Source organism: Pseudonaja textilis, unplaced genomic scaffold (genome assembly GCF_049901715.1).
Source record: "Pseudonaja textilis isolate UNSWEBS1 unplaced genomic scaffold, rPseTex1.2 PTEXSCF20, whole genome shotgun sequence".
NCBI classification, from domain to species: Eukaryota; Metazoa; Chordata; class Lepidosauria; order Squamata; family Elapidae; genus Pseudonaja; species Pseudonaja textilis.
Window position 1 is genome coordinate 1,703,571 of NW_028262864.1, and position 25,409 is coordinate 1,728,979.

The following is a 25,409-nucleotide window of genomic DNA, read 5'->3' on the forward strand; positions in this document are numbered from 1 at the left end:
TCATGTTGTGGTGACCCACACCATAAAATTATTTTTGTTGCTACTTCATAACTGTAATTTTGCTACTGTTATGAATCGTAATGTAAATATCTGAAAATAATATACAGGTAAAAATTAGAATATCGTGCAAAAGTTCATTTATTTCAGTAATGCAATTTAAAAGGTGAAACTAATATATGAGATAGACTCATTACATGCAGAGCAAGATAGTTCAAGCCGTGATTTGTCATAATTGTGATGATTATGGTTTACAGCTCATGAAAACCCCAAATCCACAATCTCAGAAAATTAGAATATTACATGGAATCAATAAAACAAGGATTGTACACAGAACAATATCGGACCTCTGAAAAGTTTAAGCATGCATATGTACTCAGTACTTGGTTTGGGCCCCTTTTGCACCAATTATTGCCCCAATGCGGTGTGGCATGGAAGCTATCAGCCTTTGGAACTGCTGAGGTGTTATGGAAGACCAGGATGCTTCAATAGCAGCCTTCAGCTCTTCTGCATTGTTCAGCCTCATGTCTCTCATCTTTCTCTTGGCAATGCCCCATAGATTCTCTATGGGGTTCAGGTCAGGCGAGTTTGCTGGCCAATCAAGCACAGTAATCCCATGGTCATTGAACCAGGTTTTGGTGCTTTTGGCAGTATGGGCAGGTGCCAAGTCCTGCTGGAAAATGAAGTCAGCATCCCCATAAAGCTCGTCTGCGGAAGGAAGCATGAAGTGCTCCAAAATCTCCTGGTAGACGGCTGCGTTGACCCTGGATTTAATGAAGCACAGCGGACCAACACCAGCAGATGACATGGCTCCCCAAATCAACAGACCGTGGAAACTTCACACTGGATTTCAAGCATCTTGCAGTGTGTGCCTCTCCATTCTTCCTCCAGACTCTGGGTCCTTGGTTTCCAAATGAGATGCAAAAGTTGCTCTCATCAGAAAAGAGGACTTTGGACCACTGAGCAACAGACCAGTTCTGTTTTTCTTTAGCCCAGGTAAGACGCTTCTGACTTTGTTTGTTGTTCAGGAGCGACTTGACAAGAGGAATACGACATTTGAAGCCCATGTCCAGGATCCGTCTGTGTGTGCTGGCTCTTGATGCACTGACTCCAGCCTCACTCCACTCCTTGTGAAAATCCCCAACACTTTTGAATGGCCTTTTCCTGACAATCCTCTCCAGGCTGCGGTCATCCCTGCTGCTTGTGCACCTTTTTCTTCCACACTTTTCCCTTCCACATAACTTTCTGTTAATGTGCTTTGATACAGCACTTTGGGAACATCCAGCTTCTTTTGCAATTACCTTTTGTGGCTTTCCCTCCTTATCGAGGGTGTCAATGATGGTTTTCTGCACAACTGTCAGGTCAGCAGTCTGCCCCATGATTGTGATTCCCTGACTGAGAGACCATTTAAAGGCTCAGGAACCCTTTGCAGATGTTATGGCTTAATTAGCTGATTAGAATGGGACACTTTTGAGCCTAGCATATTGAACCTTTTCACAATATTCTAATATTCTGAAATTGTGGATTTGGGGTTTTCATGAGCTGTAAGCCATAATCATCTCAATTATGACAAATCACAGCTTGAACTATCTTGCTTTGCATGTAATGAGTCTATCTCATATATTAGGTTCACCTTTTAAGTTGCATTACTGAAATAAATGAACTTTTGCACAATATTCTAATTTTTTGAGTTCCACCTGTATAACAAAAGCTTTAATAATACAAAACATGATACATGGCATAGTTCAGTCAATACAGTTCATTAAAGTTTCCTATGATTTACCATTCTGTGTTGTTTTTTTACGTACCTGTTAGTATCACAAGTGGGCAGTATTCACACCAACCACAGCTGAATATAAAAAGACCCATCAGCATCCAGATTAAGTTTCCATGGTACAGATTTTTTTTTTTTGCGGTAGTTGATTATTTTACAGTACATGTGCTGGTCAGACAGTATATAGTTAATTGGGAATTGGGAGTTGTCCCTTTAAGTGAATGCCTCATGGGAAATGTAGTTAATGCCTCATGGGAAATGTAGTTCATGTCATGTGGTCACATCTGTAATCCTGATTGGTCACTGAATTGATCCTTGGTTGGGTTTGGGGGAGTTTCCTTTATTCTTGCTTGGACCCCAGCATCATGCTGGTGTCTTTCCCTTTGCTCCATCATTATGGGATCAAGATAACTACACTGCTCAAAAAAATAAAGGGAACACTTAAACAACACAATGTAACTCCAAGTCAATCACACTTCTGTGAAATCAAACTGTCCACTTAGGTAGCAACACTGATTGACAATCAATTTCACATGCTGTTGTGCCAATGGAATAGACCACAGGTGGAAAGCATAGGCACTTAGCAAGACAACCCCAATAAAGGAGTGGTTCTGCAGGTGGTGACCACAGACCACTTCTCAGTTCCTATGCTTTCTGGCTGGTGGTTTGGTGTCAATGTGTGCTCCTTTCAAAATCCAAGAAAGAAATACCCAGACTCCATGGATCAGAGCAAAGTTATCCTTTTACTGGAGAATGAAAAGGAAGCTACAAATGGAATTCCGAAACTGAGAATTTGGCGCGCAGATCACACATACAAAGAAATGGAATTGTTCCCACCCCCCGAAGTCCAGAAGTCTCTTCCAATTAAAAGTTCTGAATATGATCATGTGGGCATCTTCAGGTGGTGATGAGGCCTCTGTCCGTTGACCTTGACATATTTTGATAAGACTTCGCAGCTGCGCAAAAAGGGATAGAGGCTAGCAAGGAAATGGAAAGTTGAAAAGAAGAAATCATATACCCCCTCCCTTTTCTGCCCACAGTAAAAGAATGCAAAACACCTCCAGCTCTCTTCCCCCCCACAATTACCCCTCCCCCCGTTGCTAATGACAGCCGAAAGAAAGTAAGCCTAGCAGTAGAGAAAATAAGGGAGAAATAAATGAGATAGATAGCAATTAGGGTACCCGAAGAGATCTTGAGGCTGACATTCGGACCCCCCTAGAAAAAGGACATTAGTCCCTGTAAGAGAGAATAAAAAGATACGTTAAGCATTGCATACATTCTTATGGTTTATCCGGATACTTAGTATAAAATTTCTTTAGCAGTTCAGCGGCCCTAACGTCTTTTTCGTTCACCCACTCAGCATGAGAGGGGGGAAAATGTTTCCAGGCTACAAGATATCCCTCCATTTTCGAGAGTCCAAAATTTCTTTAATCTCAAAATGTTGTTCACCCTCAATCAACAATGGGACGGGGGGATCAGTCTGGGTCGGTCTCAATGCACAGGTATGTTCGGGTTTTAGCAGGCTAACATGGAAAACAGGATGAATGCGGCGAAGAGTTTTTGGTAGAGTCAATTGAACCGTCACAGGATTCACAATTCGCTCAATAGGAAAGGCCCCACGTACTTAGGACCTAACTTTTTGATTTCTGAGTGGTTTGCAGATATTTGGTTGAGAGGAATACTTTGTCGCCTACTTGATACAACTTTTGTGGGGCTCTCTTCTTGTCCGCAAACTTCTTATGGGATTGGTGCACCTCGTCCAGAGCTTTACGAGCGACTGGCCAATTGAGTTGAAGTTGAGATATCCAGTCATCCAATGACTGGATATTGGGTTTCTCGCGAGGGAGTTCAGGTATGGGTACAAAATCTTGCCCCGTGGCCACTTTGAAGGGGTAAACCCAGTACTGCTGTGGACAGAATTGTTATACGCCACCTCTGCAAAAGGTAGTAGATCCACCCAGTTGTCTTGCTGATAATTTATGTAACACCGGAGATATTGCTCTAACACCCCGTTAGTCCTCTCACAGGCCCCATTAGTTTGGGGGTGGTGGGTGGAGCTTAAACCCTGGGTGGAGCCTATTAACTTCAAAAATTCCCTCCAGAAGTTCGAAGTGAATTGAACCCCTCGATCTGATATCACACGTTCAGGGACACCATGCAGTCTGTAGACATGTATAATGAACAGTTTGGCTAACGACTTCGCCGAGGGAATCTTGGAGCAAGGAATGAAGTGTGCTTGCTTGGAAAATAAAATCGGTCACCACCCAGATGACTGTGTGCCCAGCACTCTCAGGTAAATCTACTATAAAGTCCATAGAGATTTCCTTCCAAGGGGCAGTTGGTCTGGCCACATTCTGCAACAGACCTGGCAGCTTACCAGGATGTCTCTTGGCTGAAGCGCAAACTGGGCAGCTTGCTACATAAGTTTCAATGTCTTTTTTCAAGGAGGGCCACCAGAACTGCCGCTTCACCAGGTGTAAGGTCTTCACGAAACCAAAATGACCCGTTGCCTTGGAGTCATGAGTCTGTTGTAACACTTGGCTCCTCAGTGTTTTTGGTACATACAGCTTCGCACCCATCCAGGCTAACCCATCTCTAACGGTGCAGTTATTCACATTTGCCTGGAACCACTCATCTGTTTTCAGAGCTTCTTTAAATTGTTCGTTCAAGTCATTGGGCAGACCTGCCTCTTGTTTCTTCTTTTGCGCTCTGGTGACCACTGGTGCAGCCAGCTGTGTGGTGGGCACAATCGGACTTATCACTTCTTTTCGAACACTGTTGTATTGAGGCATTCTAGATAAAGCATCCGCCATAAAATTCTTTCCTCCTGGGATGTATTTCAGGAAAAAATTGAATCGCTTGAAGTACTGGGCCCACCTAACTTGCTTAGGAGATAATTTCCGAGGCGTTTTTAGAGCCTCCAGATTTTTGTGATCAGTCCATACTTCAAATGGGTGCCTTGCGCCTTCCAGAAAATGCCTCCAGGTCATTAGGGCCCAACAGACTGCAAAAGCTTCTTTCTCCCAGACGGCCCATCTACGTTCAGTGTCAGTTAATTTACGGGAGGTGTAGGCACACGGTTGTAGTGTCCCCTTCTCGTTTAACTGAAGTAAGACCGCTCCTACAGCCACATCGCTCGCATCAGCTTGGATCACGAAGGGGACATCCATGTCTGGATGCTTTAGCACTGGTTCTGCAGCAAATAGTCTTTTTAGCTTCTCAAAAGCGGCTTGGCACTCCATGGACCAACTCAACGGCTGGCTGGGTTTTGGCTTCGTTTCTCCCTTCGTTTTTAGGAGGTTGGTGATAGGCATGGCTATTTTAGCAAAACATGGGATGAACTGCCGGTAAAAGTTGGCAAATCCAAGGAAACTTTGAAGTTGTTTTCGGGTTCTCGGTGGGGCCCAATCCAATACGGCTCATACCTTCTCCGGGTCCATCTCGAGACCCTCAGGTGAGATACGATATCCCAGGTAGTCGATTTTTCCTTGGTGGAACTCACATTTGGACAATTTGGCGTACAATTTGGCAGCCCGCAGTTTGTGCAACACGGACCGTACCAATTTCACATGTTGGTCTCTAGTCTCCGTGTAGATAAGGATATCGCCCAGGTAGACCAAAACCCCCTTATATAAATGTTCGTGGAGCACCTGGTTGATCATTTGCATGAAAACGGCTGGTGCCCCCTGTAGGCCAAACGGGAGAACATTGAACTGGAAGCAACCCATTGGGCAGTTGAATGCAGTTTTCCACTCATCACCTTCTTTAATTCGGATTCGGTAGTAAGCCTCCCTCAAGTCCAGTTTCGTGAAGATCTTTCCCTTGGCCAGGTGGGCTAACATGTCCTTCATTAGAGGAAGGGGGTACACGTTCTCCACGGACACCGCGTTCAAATTTCGATAGTCCACCACCAAGCGCTTGGAGCCATCTTTCTTCTCGCGGAACATCACAGGGGCCGCCACTCGAGGTCTGGCAGGTTGGATGAAACCTCGTTTCAAGTTCTTGTCGATAAATGATCTCAATTCCTCCAACTCCCTTGGGGTCATCGAATACATCTTTGGTTTCGGGAGCGTCACCCCGGTAGAAATTCAATGCTGCAATCGGTTGACCGATGGGGAGGGAGCTCGTCGGAGGCCTCTTCGCTAAACACCTCCCTTAGGTCCCAGTACTCTTTCGGGATTTTCTCCTCTCCTTCTATGCGCTCGGCCCCGTGGAAACTGTCTCAGCAGGGTTTGGGGCTTCGGATGGGGATTCTCCCCAGGTTCCGGGGGTTGCTCCTCCCTTCCCGGAGGTTGGTCAGTTGAATCCGTATCCACCCCTCTCTCCAGTTCACTTGGGGATTCCATTTCCGAAGCCAGGGCAATCCCAAGATTAGGGACTGTTCCATCCCGGGAGCCACAATAAAACACAGGGTCTCGCTGTGGGTTCCCATGGTCATCTCTAGGGGCTCCGTTATGAAACGTGCAGGGCAACCTCCCGCCTCAGACCCATCCAATTGGCAAAAGGATATGGGCGTTTTCAAATTTCTCAGTCCAATGCCCAATCCCTTAACTACTTTCATGCTAATTAGGCACCTTGTGCACCCCGAGTCCAATAAGGCCAGCATTTCCCCCTCGGTACCCGAGGTGGGCACCCTTAGCTTAATTGGGATGGTAAGGGGGCCCCGGTTAGGACTTACCGGGATGTCGTCTTCCGAGTCGGTCCCACTCTCGTTGGGAGGAGTCGGAGGTCCCAGCTCTTTTTCCGCTGGGGGAGCGACTTCTACAGCCTCCCCTATCTTTAGCCCGGTTTCGCGAGGCCTGGTTGGGGAGGATTCGGGCTTCCTTCCTGGGCCCCGTCCCTTCTTTGGATCTGGTTTGACTCGACAATCCGCAATCTGGTGGCCCTCTTTCCCACAACGAAAACAGGCAGTAGATTTGGCCCTTGTCATCACCCCTCCCTTTCGCGGTTTAGGGGTCTCTCGGAGCCGGGGAGGGAGCAGGTTGCTCCATGCGGGGCCTCCTCTGCGTCTGCTTCGGGCTAGATCTATTTCCACCTCTTCCGCTAGCAGGTACCTCAACTGCAAGTCGTGTGGATCCCTTCTGGAGATGCACATGTGGTATACCTCTTCATTTAGGCCATCTTTGTAGGCTTCTATTAGAGCCTCCTGGGACCAGCCTCGGATGCGATATGCCAGCTGTCTGAACTCTTGGGTGTAGTCAGCAACTGATCTTCCCCCTTGAGTTATGGTTTTCATTCTGATCCTGGCCCTTCTCTCCGCCAGAGGGTCTTCAAACCTCCTCCTCAAAGCAGTCATGAAAACATCAAGGCTTCGCAGTTGGGGGGAGTTATCATTATACAAAGTCACCACCCAGTCAGCTGCCATCCCCTCCAGGGTCCTGGTAACACATCTTACTTTGGCTGCTTCAGAGGTGAACTCCCTTTCATATTCTGCCATATAGCTTCCCACCTGCACCAGGAAAAACCCCAAGTCCTTGGGATTTCCTCCAAACTTCACATCTAAGGAGGGCAGGTGGCGTCTTCTAGGCATTACCCCCGCTGCTGGGGCTCCCCGAGCGGTGGCTGGTTGTTGCGCTGGCGTGGGCTGGGCCAGTGGGGTGGTGGCAGCCCGGCTTCCCCAGGCTGAACTCGCTCCCCCTTCCCCCTCATATATTGGAGCCCTGCCGGGTTTCTCAGAGGCATCCTTAAAGCTTTTCCCGGCTTGATCCAGCCTGCATTCCATCTCCTCCCCTCTTGCCACAGCCGTTCCTCGCACCTCTTCGACTTACAGTGATTCCAGGAGGGGGGGTTCTTCCGGATCTCTCCATCCAACTCCTAACGACCATCTGGGCATCTCAGCTGGAGTTTCTTCCAGAGTAAGGTCAGCTAACAAGTCGGCAGCTGGCATCTCTGGTAACAGCATTGGCTGCCCCCCCACAGCTCCCTGGTCATCTTCATCGCTGGCTGGAGATGACATGAAGTGAAACCCCCTCGGAAGAAAAATTGGTGTTTTCTCCGGGTGGGCTGATGGTGAGTTTCGGAATAATGTCAATGTGTGCTCCTTTCAAAATCCAAGAAAGAAATACCCAGACTCCATGGATCAGAGCAAAGTTATCCTTTTACTGGAGAATGAAAAGGAAGCTACAAATGGAATTCCGAAACTGAGAATTTGGCGCGCAGATCACACATACAAAGAAATGGAATTGTTCCCACCCCCCGAAGTCCAGAAGTCTCTTCCAATTAAAAGTTCTGAATATGATCATGTGGGCATCTTCAGGTGGTGATGAGGCCTCTGTCCGTTGACCTTGACATATTTTGATAAGACTTCGCAGCTGCGCAAAAGGGATAGAGGCTAGCAAGGAAATGGAAAGTTGAAAAGAAGAAATCATATACCCCCTCCTTTTTCTGCCCACAGTAAAAGAATGCAAAACACCTCCAGCTCTCTTCCCCCACAATTACCCTCCCCCGTTGCTAATGACAGCCGAAAGAAAGTAAGCCTAGCAGTAGAGAAAATAAGGGAGAAATAAATGAGATAGATAGCAATTAGGGTACCCGAAGAGATCTTGAGGCTGACATTTGGTCACTTTTGAATGCTGGCAGTGCTTTCACTCTAGTGGTAGCATGAGACGGAGTCTACAACCCACACAAGTGGCTCAGGTAGTGCAGCTCATCCAAGATGGCACATCAATGCGAGCTGTGGCAAGAAGGTTTGCTGTGTCTGTCAGCGTAGAGTCCAGAGCATGGAGGCGCTACCAGGAGACAGACCAGTACATCAGGAGACATGGAGGAGGCCGTAGGAGGGCAAGAACCCAGCATCAGGACCGCTACCTCCGCCTTTGTGCAAGGAGGGACAGGAGGAGCACTGCCAGAGCACTGCAAAATGACCTCCAGCGGGCCACAAATGTGCATGTGGCTGCTCAAACGGTCAGAAACAGACTCCATGAGGGTGGCATGAGGGCCCGACATCCACAGGTGGGGGTTGTGCTTACAGCCCAACACCGTGCAGGACGTTTGGCATTTGCCAGAGAACACCAAGATTGGCAATTTCGCCACTGGCGCCCTGTGCTCTTCACAGATGAAAGCAGGTTCACACTGAGCACATGTGACAGACGTGACAGGGTCTGGAGACACTGGAGGATGTTCTGCTGCCTGCAACATCCTCCAGCATGACCGGTTTGGCACTGGGACATCATGTCTTGCTCCATCCACCAACGCCATGTTGCACCACAGACTGTCCAGGAGTTGGGGGATGCTTTAGTCCAGGTGTGAGAGGAGATCCCTCAGGAGACCATCTGCCACCTCATCAGGAGCATGTCCAGGCATTGTAGGGAGGTCATACAGGCATGTGGAGGCCACACACACTACTGAGCCTCATTTTGACTTGTTTTAAGGACATTATTACATCAAAGTTGAATCAGCCTGTAGTGTAACTCCAAATCCAGACCTCCATGGGTTGCTAAATTTGATTTCCATTGATAATTTTTGTGTGATTTTGTTGTCAGCACATTCAACTATGTAATGAACAAAGTATTTAATAAGAATATTTCATTCATTCAGACTAGGATGTCTTATTTTTGTGTTCCCTCTATTTTTTTGAGCAGTGTATATTTTCATACTATGAAGACAACTATGCAAAGATTGGACATTAGATGAATCTCAACGTAACAGTGAGTTATGCCCTGAGGATGCCTATTACAATCCAATAAAGAAACTTTGTATGGAACCTGTATTTGTATGGGGTGTATGTGATGGGGTTGGCGTGATGTCGTCATCACGCCGGGTACTCATATGTGGGCATATCTGCAAGTGGGCGGACCCACCTGGAGACAGATAGAGTGGTGTCTCGGTTCCTAAGACCATCGAAAATATGTGTTTTCTGATGGTCTTAGGCGACCCTGTGAAAGGGTCCTTCGACCCCCAAAAGGGTCGCAACCCACAGGTTGAGAACCGCTGTTGTAAGCAATTAAAAAATCAAATAAATAAAAATAAATCTTAGTTGTCAAGGTTGGAAAGCTGTTTGAAAGCAACAGGGAAGGCTTTCTTTCAATGGAGCAGACACGTTGAGTATAAAGACCACAAAAAGCCAGCTTGAACGGAACTCAGCTTGTACAAACCCACAATGTTGGCCAGCCCTGCACAAACCCAGTTTGCACCTGGGTGCGCGCAAAGCAGAACCCCAGGCAGGTAGGACAGCCACTCCCGTCTTGGATCTCGCCCACTGACGGAATGCAGCCCCCTGAAACACGTGCCCTGGGTTCATTCAGCACGATGGGACCACCACGCCAAACCTAGCCAACCAGGCACGGCTTTCGCATTCCCTTTCCTTGCACGGCCGGTCCCTGGAGCCGAAGACAAGCCAGTATTGTCTTCTTCTCACCTGCTTTAGCTCAGATCCGGATTTATCCCATCGCTGCGAAAGAAACTCCAAACATTTTCCTTCGCTCCGCCTTCGGCAGGAGGAAGAGCCTCGGGCGAGGTGATGGAAGTCGGAGAAACCATCCGGAAATACCCGAAGACGAACTCGACTGCCAGGCTTCCGATCAAAGGCGCTTTCTTTGGCGCTGGGCGGAAGTTGCTGAGAGTTTCCGTGATCGCCCCCCAACCGATGCCGAAGATCTCCGGAATTCCCCGAGTCCTTCTCAAAACTCACTTCCAGGTTGGGAAGCCTCCTCGAAAGACCCGGAAATGCCCGAAGTAGTCCGGAAAGAGTCGCCCGAGCGACAGCGGCCCCTCCGCCCTTCCCTCCTTTCCTGCCGAACGCAAGCCTCCGAAACCAGACGGCGCTTGACGAAGGGCGGCCGAACGTCCACGAGACGGCGCGAGCTCCGGGTCGGAGGTCGCCTCCGAGCGCTGAGGCCTTCTCCGGAATTTCCCGAACGCCGCCGAAGCTCCGGGGAGGGCAGGCAGCAGCGCCACGCAACATGGCGGACGGGGAGGAGGTTACTCTGGACGGGAGGCCGCTTCAGGCGTTGAGGGTCGCCGACCTGAAGGCGGCTTTGGAGCAGCGGGGCCTGCCTAAGAGCGGGCAGAAGAGCGCCTTGATTAAGCGGCTCCGTGGGGTGAGGAAAAAGGGCCCGGTGGGAAAGGGGCCCGGGTTGCTTCGCGCATGCGTAAACCAAGATGGGCAGGTTTTTTTGTTTTTGTTTTTGCTTCTAAGCAACGCGGGCCCCTGGCCCTGGGGTGCTGCCGATGCTACGCATGCGCGGGCAATAGCCCACTACTGCCACCAAGCGGAGTGGGGAGGAATGGGTCTCTGTCGGCTGTAGGGAGAAAAATGGGGGAAGAGTCCTATTGACAGCAGAAGCCTTGACATCACTTTGGGGGTTGCCCCATAGGAATAGGGGAGGGGATCCCCTTTTAAGTGAGTTGGGGGAAACCCTTGCAGAAGTTTAACAGCCTGTTGCTGATGAATGGGCACTTCCTGGCCCCACCAGTGGGGGAGGGCTATGGGGTGCCCCATGGCAGCCTGATCCTCTCCCCCCTGCCAGTTTTGCAACTTGCCTTTGACTCACTTTTGGGGGGTGGGGTGGGTCTCCATTCATCTCCTAAAAGCCCCCCACCTCCCCCAGCTGCATAAGTTTCCTAGCAGATGTTCCTGCAATGAGATGAGCCAGCAGGGCTCTGCTCTTAACCCTGCTTTAATTCAGATTTAATTCAGGTTCATAGTTTCACATGGGGACAGGTAGTTCCTCGCCCTTACAATGGTTCACTTACTGACTGTTCGGAGCAACAACGGCACTGGAAGAAAGGGACCTAGGAGCGTTTTTCCACGCGTAACGACCATTGCAGCCTCAATGGTCACGGGATTGACATTCAGGTGCTCAACTCACAGTTATGACTGTGGCAGGGATTTCCCCCTTTTTTGCCGCTTTCAGAAAAGCTAAAAGTGGACGGAGAAAACTGGACTTGCTTAACAACCGTGTGTGGCTGATTTAAGGACTGGAGCGATTCACTTAATAACAAATGTGGCCAGAAAAGTCGTAAAAAATGAGCAAAACGTGCAGAGCAAATTTCTCACTTAGCAACTTAAATTTTGGCTTCCATTGTGGTCATACGTTGAGGATTACCTGTATACTTTTTGTTTTAGGATGAGTGGGGTGGATGGATTCAGCTTTATAGGATAAAGATCCTGCCTTGAAGGATTAAGGGTTTTGAAACGGTTGTGGGCTGTGGAACTGCTTGCTACCAGAAGTTGTGGGTGCTCCATCACTGGAGGTTTTTAAGAAGAGACTGGACAGTCACTTGTGTGAAATGGTAAGCTCTGTTCTGATTGATTGATATCCCAATCTGGAACTAAGGACAAATTTCCTAACAGTGAGAACAATTAACCAGTGGAATGGCTTGCTACCAGAAGTTTTTGAAATAGAAGTTTTTTATTTTTATCACAACAACAAAAACAAACAAAAAACCTTTCTGTTCCACAGTGTGTCATTTGAGTCCATATTTCTTCGTGCACAAAATCATATCATACATATTTAACTTGTTTATATTTATAATTGTTCTTATCAATATTTTATATCACATTTGTCACTTATTCTATTATCCTTTTAAGTCCTTAACTTTCAATAATATATTTCAAGTTCATTTTTTTATTCTTACCTAACTCATCTATCAGTAACAATATGTTATACTATACTTATATAATTCAATTCTTTACTCTTCTATCCAACCATTCATAAAATAGATTCCAAATTTTATAATAGTCTTTTTCTTCTTGTTCTCTAATCGCCATTGTTAATCTAAATTCTATTATTTTCTTAATTATTTCCTCTTCTGTCGGAATTTTTTCATTTCTCCTATTTTGTGCAAATACAATCCTAGCTGCTGTTAAAATATTAATAATCAAATACGTTAATTCTTTATTGTAACCCTCAGGCAAAATTCCCAATAAAAATGTCTCTGGTTTTAAGTCTATAGGTTGTTCTATCATCTTCTCCAGCCACATGTGTATTTTAGCCCAATACTTTTTAGTATCTGTGCATGTCCACCACATGTAGTAGTGATGATCCTGGTAACTTCTGGCTTTTCCAACACTTCACGGACTTATCTTCAAACATCTTAGCAATTCTCATTGGGGATAGATGCCACCTGTAAAACATCTTAGACAAATTCTCTTTATAGGCTGTTGACATAGTTAATTTATAGTTTCTAGACCATAATATCTGCCATTTATCAAGATCCATTCCATATCCAAATTTTTCCCCCCACGCAATCATTGTTTCTTTTACTTGTTCATCCTCTAACTTCACTCCTAATAAATAACCATATAGTTTTTTAATCAACTTTTCTTCAGTGCCTGTTAGGATTTTATCCAATTCAGTCAATTCCTTATAAAACCCAGCCATCTTAATGTCTTTTTCATACCTTGTATGTATTTGGAAGTACGAGTACCAATTTATATTTATCCCTTGTGAATCAAATTCTTGCTTTGTTTTGAGTTCACCCTTTTCGTTTAAAATTTCATCATATGTAATTATGTGTTCCTTTTTAAACAGCTGTGGATATGAAAAGGCTTCTAAAGTTGATAACCAGACTGGTATTTTCAAATAATGATAGTCTGTTATCTTTTCCCATAATGTTAATGAAGCATCTCTAATGTCTCCTAAAATATCCACGTGTCTTACTTTATACCATAAAAATGCATGCCAACCCAATTGTAAATCATGTCCTTACGTTAGTAATCTGGCATTTTTCAATACAATCCATTCCTTCATCCACATCAATATTGTTGCCTGATAGTATAATTCCCAATTGGGTAATCCAAAACCCCTCTCAACCTTGCTTCCTGTAATAATTTTATCTTGATTCTTGCCTTTTCCCCCGCCAGATAAATTTCATCATTTTATTGAAATCTTCAAAATATTTTTTTTCAGTTTTATTGGAATCGTTTGAAATAGATACAATATTTTTGGCAGAATGTTCATTTTAATTGTCGCTATTCTACCTATTAAGGATAGTTGTAGATTTTTTTCCATTTTTCTAGATCTATCGCAATCTGTTGTAATAATCTGTCAGTTATTTTCTTTAAGTGTTCCACATCTAGCTGTCATTTGTATCCCTAAGTATTTTACTTTTTTTTGTAATTTGAATATTTCATTTGTCCATTAGTCTTTTCTTTTGTTTTTCTGTCATATTTTTCACCAGAATTTTTGTTTTTTCTTTGTTTATTTTCAGTCCTGCTACTTCGCCAAACTCCTCTATTTCTCTAATCAACTTTGGGCCTGTTTCCAATGGTTCTTCCAATATAAAAACCAAATCATCTGCGAATGCTTGTAATTTATACTCTTCATTTTTTATTTTCATTCCCTTTATTTCTCCATTTTTTCTAATATTTCTATTCAAGACTTCCAATGTCAATACAAATAATAGTGGGGATAACGGACAGCCTTGTCTGATTCCTTTTAAAATATTGAAGTTTTTTGTTAATTCTCCATTTATCATTATTCTTGCTGTTTGCTTATTATATATCACTTTTCATGCATTCGTATACCTGTCTCCAAAACCCATCTCCTCCAATTGCATCAACATAAACTGCCAATTCACATTATCAAATGCTTTCTGTGCATCTAAAAACACTAATGCCATTTGTTTTTCTGAGTGGGTTTCATAATATTCCAAATTGTTCAATATTATCCTCATATTGTTTTTTATTTGTCTCTTGGGCAGAAATCCATTTTGATCTGAATGTATAAAATAGTTTAAATATCTTTTTAATCTTTCTGCCATTATTGAAGCAAATATTTTATAATCAGCATTTAGCAGGGATATTGGTCTGTAGTTCTTTATTTGTTGTGGGTCGGTATGTTCTTTTGGTATAAGTGTAACATATGCTTCTGTCCATGAATCGGGTATTTTATTTATTGTCAAAACTTCATTCAATAGTTCCAACATTGTAGTAGAAATTGTTTCCTGAATTGTCTTATAAAATTCAGCTGGTAGCCCATCCGGGCCAGGAGCTTTTCCAGTGTTTTGTGTATTTATTGCTTCTATCAACTCCATCATTGTTATTTTTTCATCTAACATGGTCTTTACTTCCTTGGGTATTTTTGGTAGTTCTGCCCCTTGTAGGTATTGCTGTACTTTATTTTCTGATATTGTCCCTTGATCATATAATTTCTCATAAAATTTCCATACTATTTTTTTTCTCTTCATTTTCATAACATAACATGTCATTTTCATCCATTAGTTGTGGTATTCTCTTTGATTCTTTTTCTTTAATTTGTATGCTAACCATCTTCCTGGTTTATTTGCATTTTCAAAATAGTTCTGTTTAGCTCCTCTGATCTTTTGTGCAAGTTCTTCTTTTTCCATTAGTCCAATTTTGTGTTTAATTATATCCATTTGGTTTTTAGTATTTTTATGTTGTGGATATTTTTGTAAATCCTTCTCCAGTTTTTTATACTCTTGTTCTAAAGATTGTTGTGTTTGTCTCTTTTTAGTGTTCTTTCTTCTTGTATAGGTTATAATTATCCCTCTGGTATACGCTTTCATAGCGTCCCATACATTTTGTAATGAGGTTTCTCCTGGTTTGTTTTCTTTAAGGAAGAAAGCCAACTCTTTTTCCAGATGTTTAATAAATTCTTTTTTTTTCAAAATTGAATTATTCAAAGTCCATCTTGATCTTTTCTTCTGTCCTTTCCATTTAATCCTTATTGGGTTGTGGTCAGCCCAAATGTTTGTATCAATATTTGCTTCTTGAATATTAGGTATTAAATCTGTTGACATCCAAATCATGTCGATTCTTGACCATGATAAATGTCTATTTGAGTAAAATGTAAATTGTCTACTTTTGCTATTCAATTCTCTCCAAATATCTTTCAGCTCCTCCACCATCTTAAAAAAAAGATTTAGGTAATATTTTCCTGTTCTTCGTGTTTGTTTTCTGTGTTTTATAGTCCAGTTCAGTATTTACAATTGCATTGAAATCTCCTAGGATGCATATCTTATCATAATCCAGTTCAATTATTTTATTATGTAGATTTTTATAGAATTGGTCTTGCTGGTTATTGGAAGCATAAATTGTGATTAAAAGTACTTTTGAGTTATTTCTTATTTCAACCATCAATATTCTTCCTTCTTCATCTGTATAGATTTGCTTGGCTTTAATTGTATTTCTAATATATAGGACGACTCCTTTTATTTTGTTGTGCCAGTGATGTAAATATAGTCCCAATTCTAGAGCAATTCAACAAATGTGCGTGTTGTCTTTTGATATGCACTTCTTGTAAGGAAATTATATCCACATTTAACTTTCCTAATTTGTGGAATATCTTTTTCCTTTTAATAGCCAAATTTAGTCCATTTATGTTTATAGAAATCAGTTTCTTTTCATCTTCCATTATTTATACTTTATAGGTAGGATTTATTGCTCTTGTTGTTCTCTGTTCCCTTGGTTCTGTAATTATCATTTGGCCACCTACTGCTCCCTCCTCCAGTCTCCTCTCCCTTTGTTCCTTCTCCATTTCCTTTGCCATTTCTGATCGCATTTTAAGTTCCTCTTCTCTTGCTCTCTCTCGTCTTCTGTTCCTCCAAAGTATTCATCATAGAATAATTCTGCATTCTCCACCAAATCAATTCTGTGTCTTTGTTCTCACCAAATAAATGTCAAACCTTCCGGAATCAACCATCTATAGTTAGTTTCTTTTTTGATTAACAACTTTGTCAAGAATTGATATTCTCTTCTTAAATCTCTCACTTTTCTTGGTATTTGTTTCAAAGCTATAATGTTTTTTCCTTTGTACTTCAATAGATTGTCTCTTGCCTTCTGCAGTATCTCAGTTCTTATTGTTTTCTTGGTAAATCTCACATGTACTTCTCTGGGTAATTTGTTTCTCATTGCATATCTGGTAAATACTCGACATATTTCATCCATTCCATCCATCACCTTTTCCTCGGTCATCTCCACGGGTTCCGCTAGTATTTCTGTCATAATTTCTTTAAGGTTTTCTCCCTTTTTTTCCTCAATATTTTGAAATCTTAGATAGAAATCAGCTTTTTCCATTTCCCAAAATATTGAATCTTTCCCTTTCTCACTTTCAATCCTTGTCAGTCTATTATCTATTTCTCCCACTTTCTTGTCTGTTTTATCACCTTCCTTCCATCTTCTGTATTTTTTCTCCATATATCATTAATACCTGTTGTATGCTTCCTTCCATCTTCTCCATTCTTTCCTCTAACTTCTTCATTCTATCTTCTGCATGCTTCCCTTGGTCTTGTATTACTTGTAACATAGACTTAATTTCTTGCATGGAAGTCTCCTTTTTCTTTTTCCTTCTCCTGTCGTAACATCATAGTAATGAATTGTTGACCAGCTGAACTCAGGGATGAGGAAGTAGGAATTGATGATTCTGTAATTATTCTCTTACTCATGTCAAATCAAATTATAATCCACTCGCAAAAACCCAAGGGAAAATAAAAACCAATCTTCAAATTCTTCTCTACCTTAATCCAATTTTATCCAATAAAAAAGGGGATCAAAAAAAAGGAAAAACAGAGAAAAAGAAGACAAAAAAAAGAAACAATGATGGAATCGATGAAGTCCAATAGCAAAAAAAACCCCTGTAAGATTCAAAAAGCCCAATAAGGAGATCAGAGGAAAAATTCCCCCAAAAAATAAGAGGGGAAAAGAAAATAGCAATGCAAATCTATCCACTTCTACATGAAATAGAAAAAAAAGGAATGTCAAGAGAGAGGGGAAAAAAAGCCACAAATCCAAGGATAATCCATTTACTAGTCAATCAATAAATAATGGGAAGAAGAAAAAGTAAAAAAGAGAAATATAAAAAAAAGATTTAAAAAAACCAACCCAAAATTAAGCCATATTAAAAAACTGGACCAAAAAATAACATAAGCCGGTAGAGGGGGGAGGAGAAAAAATAAATCCAAAATGTATCACAGCAAAAATAGGTTGGTCAAAAACAAAGACAAAGCACAAAAAAAAAAAGAAAGGTGCCAGCTATAATTTATAAACCCATTGTAACTAAATAAAACAAAGTCTCAGTGTAACATTCAGTAAATCCAGAAAGCCAGAATCAAAAGCCAATGTCTTTGTTCAAGGTCACGTTGTTCTTTCTTTTAATCTTACTCAACTTTAAAGGCAGCACCTGTCTTCAGTGCTGACTTATCTTTCTCTACTTCTCTGTAGTCAAAATAATTAGTTTGTTATTCTTAAGATTTTTCCTGTGACCTCTAGATGGCAGTGCTGCTTAGCTTTCCTTATAATTCCTTAGTAATGCTGTATCTCTATAACCAGTGAAAGTAAAAAGGGAAAGTCACAAAGGAAAAAAAAGAAGGAAAAGTACTTTGTATGTTTAAGCTGAAAAAGCAGAAAGAATTCAATTTCCAGTCCAGTTATTTAAACAAAGAAACCAGTCAGAATAATCCTTCCCCCCTCCCCGAATTAAAAAAAAGTCCAAATAAGATTGACAGTTCTTGCCATTCGCCACTATTCTTAGCTTTCCTGTCTTCCCTTTCTTTGATAATTCTTTTATCTGGTGTACTCCTCTCTATTTTTTGATATAAAACTTTCTCACCCAAACCGACGTACTGTTTTATTTCTTCTTCCGTTCCGGGGCTGGCACAGCTTCTTAGCGGCTCATGATAAATGGCCACTTCCCTCCGCTGTCAGACTGCAGGAGCTTTCCTGGATCTACCAGGGACTTTGCAATATCCCTGGGATCGACAGGATGTGCTCCTTTCACTCACCGTCTCACCAGGACAGTTGGGATCCCCTGGGACCGTCTAGCTGCGGGGGTATTGGCGGCTTTCCCGGAGCCCCAAGAAAACCGTCTTTCTGCTGCCGCTCAAGCCCTGCCCCACCAGAAGTTGTGGGTGCTCCATCACTGGAGGTTTTTAAGAAGAGACTGGACAACCATTTGCCTCTGGAATGGTATTAGGTCTCTTGCCTGAGCAGGGGGTTGGACTAGAAGATCTCCAAGGGTCCCTTCCAGCTCTGTTCTGATTGATTGAGCTGGCATGGCTGTGCAGAAGGTGCATTGTAGTCCAGGTCATCAAACGAAGTACATGCCAGGAAAGGCCAGAAAGCGGAGTACAGGTAGTCCTCAACTTAAAACTGTTCATTTTGTGACCGTTTGAAGTTACAGCAGCATGGAAAAAACAGACTTATGACCATTTTTAACACTTAAGACTGTTGCAGCATCCCCATGATCACATCATCAAAATTCAGATGCTTGGCAACTGGTTTGCATTTATGACGGTGGCATTTATGACTGTTTGCAACCTTCTGACCAACAAAGTCAATGGGAAAGCCAGATTTGTTTAACAACCATGTGACAGTAGTTATTCGCTTAACCACAGTGCCAAGACAGGTTGTAAAATGGGGATTCACAGAACAAGGGTCTTGCTCAGCAATGGAAATTTGGGGATCAATTGAGGTCATAAGTTAATGACGGTTTGCAGATGGTGTGGGCCATGCTGTGGCTTTTGAGAGGTTTTTCATGCTTGTTTTTGATGGGTGGATTTAGGAAGATGGAGTTGTGTCCCACAAAGTTTATTTATTTCTTTTAAAACTCAAGGTGGCAAATCTACCCAATATACCTTTCCTCCTCCTGTTTTCCCCACAACAACAACCCTGTGAGGTGGATTGGATTGAGAGATTTTGACCAGCTCAAGATCACATAGGGTATCTGGTTTACATGGTTACAGTGGTACTAGAATTCCCCATCTCCTGTGATTGGCCCAAAGTCACCCAATTGTCTTTCATGCCTAAGGCAGGACTAGAACTCCCTGTCTCTTGGTAATTGATCCAAAGCCACCCAGCCAGCTCATGGTTAAGGCGGGACTAGAACTCTCCATCTCCTGACGATTGGCCCAAAGTCACCCAATTGTCTTTCATGGCTTAGGCAGGACTAGAACTCACAGTCTCCTGTGATTGGCCCAAAGTCACCCAGCCAGGTCTCATGACTAAGGTGGGACTTGAACTCACCATCTCCTGCTTTTAACCTGTTGGTTAGTGCCTTAATCACTAGTCCCAAATTAGCTCAAACATGAAGTTGTTATCTTCAAGTTTTATAACCAGGTTTTTTTGGCACTGAACTCCCGTCCTTGCCTGAGGCTGCCATTTTCCTTCCTCGGGAATGTACAGCTTGGGATGATCAATATTAAATATGATAAACTTAATGACAGAATTGAACCAGTCAATGTAGCATCCTAGTTAGTGTGGTTTCACACAGATGGTGGCAAAACTGAACTTTGTGCCTAGACAGTTTATCTCCAAAGGATACTTTGTTGTACAGGAAGTCCTCGACCTACGGCCGCAACGAAGCCCAAAATTTCTGTTGCTTAGTGAGACATTTGCGAAGGGAATTGGCCCCCACTTTACAACCTTTCTTGCCACCATTGTTAAGTGAATCGCTGCAGTTGTTAAGTGAGTCACACAGTTGAGTGAATCTGGCTTCCCCCATTGACTTTGCTTGTCTTAAAGTCGCAAAACGTGATCACCTGATCCCAGGACTCTACGACCGTCATAAATATGAGTCAGTGGCCAAGTGTCACATTTTGATAACCTGATCATGGTGTAGCTGCAAGTGTGAAAAACTGATCATAAGTCACTTTTTAAAGGACTACCCGCATTCAGGTGGGATTTCAACACAGAACTTAAAATATTTGATGCCTTGTTTGTCCATCATTGGCTGCTTATAATGCAATTCTGAAATTATTAAGGTTGTGTTCTAGGGGGATTGCACTCTGTTTTAATTCATTTGTAATCTTTTGGAAGCAAACTGATTCGGACTCTTAAGGCAGCATAGTATAGTGACTAGAGTCTGCACTGAGGCAGGGGACTGATTTGGTTCATTGCTCACCCAGGGACCAAAAAAATTTCTTTTCCTCGGCACTTCCTGCCCCATAAAATTGTTGGAAAATAAAATGACCGAGGAAGGGCTGCATGCTTTAGCCTAGAGCTCTTGGAGAAATAAATAAGAAATATTAAGAAGTAAGTACAAGTAGTCCTCCACTTAAGACCACCATTGAGCCCAATGTTTCTGTTGTTGAGACATTTGTTAAGTGAGTTTTGCTCTGTTTTATGACGTTGCTCGCCACGGTGGTTAAGTGAATCACAGCACTTATTAAGTTAGTAACACGGTTGTTAAGTGAATCTGGCTTTCCCATTGATTTTTTTTTGCTTGTTGGAAAGTCTCAAAAAGTGATCATGTGACCCCGGGACACTCCAACCATCATAAATGCAAGTCAGTTTCCAACCGTCGGAATTTTGATCAAGTGACCCTGGGGATGCTGCAAATGTAAGTTTGAAAAATGGTCACAAGTCCTTTTTTTCAGTGCCGTTGTAACTTTTGAACAGTCACTAAACGAACTAGTCGAGGATTCCCTGTCTGTGTTTGCTTGGAGGAATCCAGGTGCATCAGGGAAGGTGGAACTCATAGTTTTTAGCACAGCTGCTCTTTTGCCTTCAATTTAAGAAAAGCCGGCTTGATTTAAATTATGGTTTATCAGGTGTTACCCTGTTTCCCTGAAAACATGACCTACCCCGAAAGTAAGTCCTAGCTTGATTTTTACACATGCACCCAATATAAGCCCTACCCCAAAATAAGCCCTAATTAAGATCCCACCCACTCCAGAGTGCACAAGTAAAAATTAAGCTAGGGTGGGGATGGGGGGATGGAGCTGCCCTATTACTTACCTTTGGACAGTTGTAGCCAGGCTTCGCACACCCTGACACCTGCCTTGCCAGCCCATTTCTTCTGTGGCTGGCAAGGCTTTCCTGAAGGCCTCTGTAGCTGATAACAAAGCTCTGGATCAATCCAGAACTCTGTTATTGGCTGCAGAGGCCTTCAGGAAAGCCTTGCAAGCCGCAGAAGAAGAAGTTCCAGTGAAAAGAAGGCTGGGGGCAACATGCACAAGTGAGGTTAGTCAGCGGAGGACATCCCCTGAAAATAAGACCTGGTGCCTTTTTTGGTGGCAAAAAATTATAAGACAGGGTCTTATTTTTGAGGAAACACGTTTGGCCTTGGAGTGCTTGGCAGGTCATGAAAAAAGGGTGTGGTGTGTCAGAGACAACAATCAGCCCCACATTTCCCGGCGAGAGAGGTTAGATTTTGTATACGGGTAGTCCTCGGCTTATAATTGTTCATTTAGTAATGGTTCGTAGTTACAACAGTGCTGAAAAAATTGATTTTTGAGGAATTTTCACCCTTAGGACTTTGGCAGCGTCCGATGATCACGCAATCAAAATTCAAATGCTTGGCAACCGCCGTGTGTGTATGACGGTTGTGGTGTTCAAGGGTCATGAGATTTTTTTTTTTACAACCTTCTGGCAAGCCAAGACAACGGGGAAGCCAGATTTTTCACTTAATAATCATGTTACTGACTTTAAAATAACAGCAGTGATTTCCCTGAACAATCGTGTCAAGAGAGATAGTAAAATGGGATGAAGCTCACTCAACAGCTGTCTTGCTCAGTCACAGAAATTTGAGGGGGGGGTCAACTGTGGTCGTACTTCGAGGATTCCCTGTATGTATTTCCCCTCAGAAATAATTTTGGACGGGGGTGTTTAGCTACCTTCGTGGCCAATACGGCAAATCTAATTTCAGGTGTGCAGGTGGGAAACTTGTAGAAGTGTCTGAAATTTTCATCTCATCGTAACTGAAAAACAGTCTTAAGTCCCTTCTTTCAGCGCCATTGTAACTTTGAATGGTCACCAAATGAACTGTTGTAAGTTGACTGCCTGTACTCTCTGTGGTTTCATTGCGTTTTTCATATTCAGTGCTGCTGATCTTCAGCCAAGGAAGGGTATTAAATATTTTGAAAGCAATGACCATGTACAGAAATTGTAGCCATTCAAAAACTGTCCCAAATCAGATTTTACTGCATTTTTCTATGGCTTTGCTCCACAATCTTTATCCTCACAATAATGCTCTTAAGTTAGGTACATGAAGGATATAAAGTATGTATGCTTGAGGATTATTTAATGAGCTTGCAGACTGGGAAAAATTTCTCTTTTAACCCTTTGCCCTGTTAGCCTGGTTGAAGCCACACGATATGGTGTAACCTGGTTTGTTTGATATTGGCCTGTGTCTTTTGCTGTTTTGGTATCAATAACCAATGGTGTAAGCAAGCATGTGAACCCATTAAATATGTCCCTGCTTTGAAAGAGTCACCAAAAAGTTAATAAGAGTTGAAATTCTAAAAAGGACAAAAGATGATGGATAGATGTAGAATATTTTTTTAATGTGGTTATTTTATGAAGTGTTAGAAAAAAGAAGTAGAAAGTAGAAATTGGGAAAATAATGGTGAGTTGGCCATGGTGAATTGGTTGTGGAGAGTTGTCCTGCAGAGAGTTGGTGTCATGCCCCTGGTGGAGACTGACTCTGAGGAAGAGGAGGAACAGCCAACAGGGAGTGGAAGTGTGGCTCCAGAGGTGGTGGAGGAGGCTGGGGAAGGGCAGAGGCCGGCTGAGCAGTCAGAGGAGGACCCAGGCCCATCCCCTATCCATCCTAGGGCACGCAGGGAGGAGAGGATCAGGGTAAAATGTGGTTTACTCAGGAGGAGAGGGCCATGGTCCTCTTCATGGGTTGCAGGTGTGAGATCTGCATAAAAGGTTGGACCTGCATGCTAACACGCTGGAGACAAATTAGTGTTTTATTCCTAAAGCAAGTTTATCTTGGTTGGCGTTCTTCCAACAGACTGTCCCTGGTTATCTTCCTGAAGTTGGCAATTATCCTGGTCTGTCGTGGAACTTTATTCAGTGCGGTTTGTTTTTGGTTTTTGCTTCATTATTGGCTCTTTGAATTTGAACTGTGTTTCTTTCCTTTGAAATGTTATTTTGAAAATAGTTTACTCCTCCATTATGAACAATTAAACAGTGAAGCCAAGTTGAAGGCATTAAAGGACTTTTAGTTACATTTTGGATTTTGTTATATTTCTGATATTCTCTGGGTCATCACAGTTGGCCATGGTGAGTTGTCTTGTGGCAAGTTGGCTGTGGTGAGTTGGTTGTGATGAGTTGGCTGTGGTGAGTTGGCTGTGGTGAGTTGGCTGTGGTGAGTTGTCCTGCAGTGAGTTGTCCTGCAGTGAGTTATCTGAGGTGAGTTGGTTGTGGTGAGTTGGCCATGGAGAATTGGTCTTGGTGAATTGTCCTGCAGAGAGTTGGCTGTGGTGAGTTGGCTGTGGTGAGTTGGTCATGGCAAGATGGCCATGGTGAGTTGGTCCATTTCCTCAGTGGATTTGCTGTGGAGCTTCACTCTTAAGACCACAAGTGAGAAGTTTAGATAAAGGTCGGTTGTGTGAAAGATGGAGGGATGGGCTGTACCCAATTTCTCCCAAACAGAATCGGTTCTGATCAAGTTTATGTCTTCAAATTTGGTTTGGTAGTCCTTGACTTCTAACAGTTCATTTAGTGACCGTTCAAAGTTACAATGGCACTGAAAAAAGGGACTTATGATCATTTTTCACACTTACGACAGTTGCAACATCCCCATGGTTCCGTGATCAAAATTCAGATGCTTGGCAACTGACTCATAGTTATTTTTTTTAAACAAATTTTATTAATTTTTAAAAACAATACACAAACAAAACGTAGAATATAATAACATAAGACATCTTTTCTGAAAAACAAATAAAACATCTTATTTAAAGACAGGATAATTCCAAATTATCACATTTCCATACAAGCACAATTTAATATGTATATTTATCTTATCTGTTCAACTTCATATCTTTTCCCAACTTCTCTTTATTTCTCCCTTTCCTTCTGTTCAGTTATATTTCTTTTGCCTTGGATTGTATATATTCATTGTATCCATCTGTCTTATTTACAATTTCGTTATTCTCTTCCAACATTCTTCTAGCATTTTATTAATTCAAACACAGACAAACAAAACACAAAACATAAATACATAAAACTTCTTTTTGGAAAGCGGCTTACCCCGGGTTACATCTTTTTGTACAGACATAAATCAAATTCATACTCACTTAATATACTTTTTCATATCTTATTTAACATTCTATATTTTCTATATATTTTCTCTCTTCTATTCACTTTCTTAATTCTATTTTATTTGTTTCATCTCAGTTTAGATAATTATACTTCCATCTTTTGTCCGTTCTCTTTCAATTATCTATTTATCTTTTCTTTCTAATACAATATTTCTCCTGTAATCACTGGTTGAAGTATGACAACTTTTTATCTTTCCCCTAAATTTAACTCTTAAAATAATACATACTTTCCATACTGATTCTGCTTAGTACATTCTAAGTACTACATTTTAGAATAATAAAACAAAAAAAGAGAATTAAGTTTATAATATAGTAAAAACAATATTCCATAGGAAGTTAAACTCTATTGTTAAATCTTAAACATTTTTATACATTCCCTTTAATGCATTATTAACTCATATAATATTTCAGTTTTCTAACTCGATTTCAAATACTAATATCTACAATACAGTCTTATGGACTTTTGCAGAATCAATTTTTAAAATTATATTTTACCCTTTGTCTCTGAAAAAAACCTGTTTTTTAACATCTTGTTTTAAACCTTTATGACTTCTCTTTCTTTTTTCCCTTCCTTTCTTATCAATTCTAGCCTTTTTGCCCCCCCATCTCTCAAACTCCACTCTCTTAATCTTCCCTCTCTGTTGTATTTCTCTTTTCTGTTGCTTTCTGACATTGTATCGATTTTTCA

At 42.3% G+C, this 25,409-nt stretch overlaps 1 protein-coding gene across 3 annotated transcripts in view; it reads left to right on the top strand.

Moving 5' to 3' along the window:
- Nucleotides 1-10,438: 10,438 nt before the first annotated feature.
- LOC113450251 (apoptotic chromatin condensation inducer in the nucleus-like) overlaps nt 10,439-25,409 on the top strand; it is a 98,137-nt gene continuing 83,166 nt past the window's right edge. For 2 of the 3 annotated variants that reach the window (XM_087918904.1, XM_026721406.2), the window contains exon 1: nt 10,441-10,809. In XM_087918904.1, coding sequence (XP_087775030.1) covers nt 10,672-10,809 — 138 coding nt within the window. In that variant the 5' untranslated portion in view covers nt 10,441-10,671. Of the gene's footprint in view, nt 10,810-25,409 lie in introns of all 3 variants that reach the window. The other variant, XM_087918905.1, reaches the window with a different exon arrangement.